We start from the raw sequence: 4,462 nt of genomic DNA, 5'->3' as shown, positions 1-4,462 counted from the left end.
ATATCTGTATTCCTGTTAGGTATCACTTCAGGAAACTGAACTCAGAGTTGGTTTTTGTAAGTCAGGGCATAGCAGAGAAACCACTGAAATCACTGCTCCATGATTGGGGGAATAGTTTTTGTTGTAAATAAGAGATAAGATAGTCAGATTATCTGAAAGAGTCCAAAGCAGAAAGAATAAGACGCAGACTAGACATGGTCAAGGATATCTTTAAAAGAAGTAAGAATAGCAAGAGAGAGAATAGCAGCATTAGTGGGGACAAGGGAATAATTTTGCCTTATATAGGGAACCAACTGATATCTTGGAGGAGGGAAACCAGCTCCCCACAACAACCTGGGAGCTATCATAATAGAAGAGGAAGGAAGGTGAAACGGGCCAGGATTCTAGACTAGACTTTGAAATGCATAACAAGTATGTATGAGTAGGGACTGAAAGAGTCTAGAAGCCAGCATGGATTTTTATATACAATGGCATTTATAGCCAAGAAAAATGACTTTCTTAACCGGGCGGTGGTGGCGCAAGCCTTTAATCCCAGCACTCCGGAGGCAGAGGCAGGCAGATCTCTGGGAGTTCGAGGCAAGCCTGGCCTACAAGAGCTAGTTCCGGGACGGGCACCAAAGCTACAGAGAAACCCTGTCTCAAAAAACCAAAAAAAAAATGACTTTCTTACAGAACCCCAAGTGTTTGTAGGTTCCTGATGAATACTGACCTTGGGCTTTTATCTGTCTGCCAGAAATCCTTCTGTAGTCCAGCTTGAACTAAACCTATGCTGTCATTTCTGTACTTAGGCACTGACCCATGCAGTGTGAGAAACTGGAATTTCCTTTCAACATGAGAATTTTTTTAATATGATTATAGTTGACTTAGTGAGTAAAGGTGCTGTTTGCCTAAGCTGAGAGCCTGTTTAATCCTCAGAACCTGTGTGGTAGAAAAAGAGAGAGACTGCCTTTCACCAGTTGTACTTTAACCTTCAAATCAGTTTTCTGAAATGCCTGTCACACATTGTACACTCACACATGCACACACACACACAAATGCATGCACACACACACACACACACAAATGCATGCACACACACACATGCACATGCACACACAGACAGACAGACAAGTGGTGGATAGATAGATGATAGATGATAGATAGATAGATAGATAGATAGATAGATAGATAGATAGATGATAGATAGATAGATAGATAGATAGATAGATAGATAGATAGATAGATAGATAGAGATAGAGATAGATCGAAGATAGATAACAAATTAAATCTAATTCCTTGATTCCATGGGAAAACATGTGAGAGAAATAAATCCAGGTATTGCACACCTCAAATGTGTAAAATCAGTATTGTAAATGCTATTTTGCCCTAAAAACAATCTTTCTGAATGCACTCTTGACTTCCTTGTTCCTCAGACTGTAGACCAGGGGGTTCAACATGGGGATGACCATGGTATAGAACACAGATACAGTTTTGTCAGTGTCCATGGCATGACTGGAGCTAGGCTGCAAGTACATAAAAATTACAGTACCATAGAAAATAAAAACAGCAGTAAAATGGGATGCACAGGTGGAAATGGCCTTCTGATGCCCTGCTGCTGAGTGCATCTTTAGGATTGTGATAAAGATCATTAGGTAGGATATTAAGATGACAATGAGAGCGAAGAAGATATTGAAACTGGCTACACAAACAAGAATCAGCTCATTCATGTGTTTATCAAAACAAGAGAGTACCATGACTGCTGGAATATCACAGAAGAAATGATGCACTACATAGGGCTCACAGAAGGAGAGACTGAAGGCATCCCCAGTGTAGATGCAGGCATTCATGAAGCCACAGGCATAGCAGCCTGCAATCATGCATACACACACACCTGTAGTCATGGTGGTAGTATAGTGTAGAGGCTTACACACGGCTGCATAGCGATCATAGGCCATTGAGGCCAAGAGGTAATTTTCCACGGTAGCAAAGCCAGTAACAAAGAACATCTGCGTAGCACAGTCATTGTAGGACATGACTTTGTCTCCTACTAGAAACCCAGCCATAACTTTCGGAGTGACTCCTGAAGAGTAACAGAAGTCCACCAGTGATAGATTACCAAGGAATATATACATGGGAGTATGGAGTTGAGAGTCCAGGACAATAAGCAGGATCATCCCCAGGTTCCCCATCAGGGTGATGGTATAGATGAGGAGGAAGATGATAAAGAGAGGAAGCTCCAGGGCTTGGTCATCAGTGAGTCCCAGCAGGATGAACCCTGTCATGTCTGTGCTGTTCTCCATTAGGGTTACTAGAGAATCAAAGGATGCGCTGTATCAAAGTGTCAAAAGTTACAAAAAGATTAAGAAGTTAAATTGAACATCACATTATCAAGCAACATGTACTTTGATATTTTCTATAAAGGCATAATCTTGAGAGAAGTGATTGCAATTTATATGCAGGGCTAAGTTATTAAATCTGTAGAATCTTTAACAATGTTCTGCCCAATTTCAATTGTATAGATTGTTAGCAAACATGTAAACAGTTTAAGAATCTAATCAAAATGATTTTCTGGCTGAATCTATTTTCTAATTCATTTCTCTTTAGTTCAGTCAAACACGTGTTTCTCATTTGCCAAGAACTGCCATAAAAACTTTACAGTGTATTAATTGCTTCCTCCCAACAGAATTTTGTGTTTGACTGCCTGTTCTAATCTTATAAATTATGAAGCACAAAAGGTTGAGTCATTTATTCATATTTATACAAGCCTAATTTGGTGATTTCTGTTCAGAAGTCAAGTCATTCTTGTGTGTGTGTGTATCCTAATCTTTTTTTTTACTTTAAAAAAAATACTAATCCAAATTCCCACTTCCTTTCCTCCTCTTACTCCCCTCCCACTCCCTCCACACATCCTCCCACCCACCCCCTCCAATCTTAAGAGAGGGCAAGGCACCTTGCCCTGTGGAAAGTCCAAGGCTCTCCCCACTACATCTAGGTTGAGCAAAGTATACATCCAAAGAGAATAGGAGCCCAGAAAACCAGTATGTGCAGTAGAGACAAATCCCAGTGCCATTGTCACTGGCCCCTCAGTCTGCTCCAACTGTCAACCACATTCAGAGAATCTAGTTTGATCTCGTGCTCATTCATTCCCAGTCCAGCTGGAACTGGTGGGCTCCCATTAGCTCAGGCACATTGAAGTCAAGTCACTCTTATAGCTATTCTGAGTCACTTCTAATTCTAATAGTCTAACAAATTTAACTGAATTTATGCCAATGTACAGGTTCCACTTTGGTTCAGTCTCTATTTTGAGTTTCATAATGATCTAAGTGATTGCACAGGTAGCAATTCTATCTTGTCCACTAAGTATTTGCATTTCATCAATAGAACAAGAAACAAACCCAGAAATGAAGTTAAAAAAGTACTATTATTAAATCAATAAGTCCTGAACTACACTTTATCTCCTCCAATACACACTCATTTTATGCATCTTACAGTTAGGACACATTGATAGCATTGTTGTTTAAAGCATAAACTTTTGACTAAGTTGCAGATAATACAAGGTGAACTCTGAAATTATCTTCGTACAACTCAATGCCTAGTGGATATGGTGGGATAACTAACAGGATGGAAATGATCAATCTCAGAAAGATTCTTACTGAAGATCTGTCATCAGATATAGATACAGAGTTCATCTTCCTGGAAATGGTGCACATAAGATTGGACATTTACTACACCGATCCTGATCAAAATTTCCTGAGTATCTTGTTCTCATATGCAAAATGTAGACAGTGATGAGACCTGCTTAGAGATGTAACTCTGAGAAATTAAACAGTTAATATGTAAAAGGCAGAAAAATGTGTGCTCAGCACAGTCAGGAAAGTTTTGTGTATCATATTACTGTTAAACTTTCCTAGTATTGTATATACTGGTTTGATCAATGTGGATGCTGACACACAAGACTTTGATTTTCAGTAAAGATTTCCCATTTTAAAATTTTTCTCTCTAATATGGAAGGGGGGAGGGAAAGAATATGACCAAAATACATTTAAACTTTAAAATTATTTTAAATAATAAAAATAAAAATGAATAGCTGTCTCCAAATTATTTCTTGCTATATCAAAGCCACTAGGATTTTCTAAGCTTTCTGATGTTGTCATTCTGTCCCTATTCCACAAATGTGATTGATGATTCCATGATTCAAGGTGAGTCTGTATTTTACTTTTGATATGATGAATTGACTTTAACTAATCATCTCATCTCCAATCAATGCATACCTTAGCCAAACTAGAGTCCATAAGTTGAAGTATTCCTGAATTATGGGATGTCTTCACCTCACAGATTTACTTTGATGGCCAGTTACATCCTAGATGCTATTATATCTGAGTCTCTTCTCATGGAATAAGAGCATATTTAATTTCTTGATTATAATTGAAGCTTTTGAAGAATAGTCATCCAATTATAATTATTATCACTGACTTTTCATCCT

At 38.5% G+C, this 4,462-nt stretch overlaps 1 protein-coding gene across 1 annotated transcript; it reads right to left on the bottom strand.

Moving 5' to 3' along the window:
• Positions 1 to 1,355: 1,355 nt before the first annotated feature.
• On the bottom strand, positions 1,356 to 2,282 carry LOC126498506 (olfactory receptor 5B3-like). Its single transcript, XM_050137217.1, has one exon. The coding sequence runs from the start codon at positions 2,277 to 2,279 to the stop codon at positions 1,356 to 1,358; it is 924 nt and encodes a 307-aa protein (XP_049993174.1). The 5' UTR covers positions 2,280 to 2,282.
• Between the last annotated feature and the right edge of the window lie 2,180 nt (positions 2,283 to 4,462).

The sequence above is a fragment of the Alexandromys fortis genome, unplaced genomic scaffold, assembly GCF_014885135.2.
Source record: "Alexandromys fortis isolate MF-2015 unplaced genomic scaffold, M_Fortis_MF-2015_v1.1 scaffold_3, whole genome shotgun sequence".
NCBI lineage: Eukaryota > Metazoa > Chordata > Mammalia > Rodentia > Cricetidae > Alexandromys > Alexandromys fortis.
This window is presented reverse-complemented; position numbering and strand designations above follow the sequence as displayed.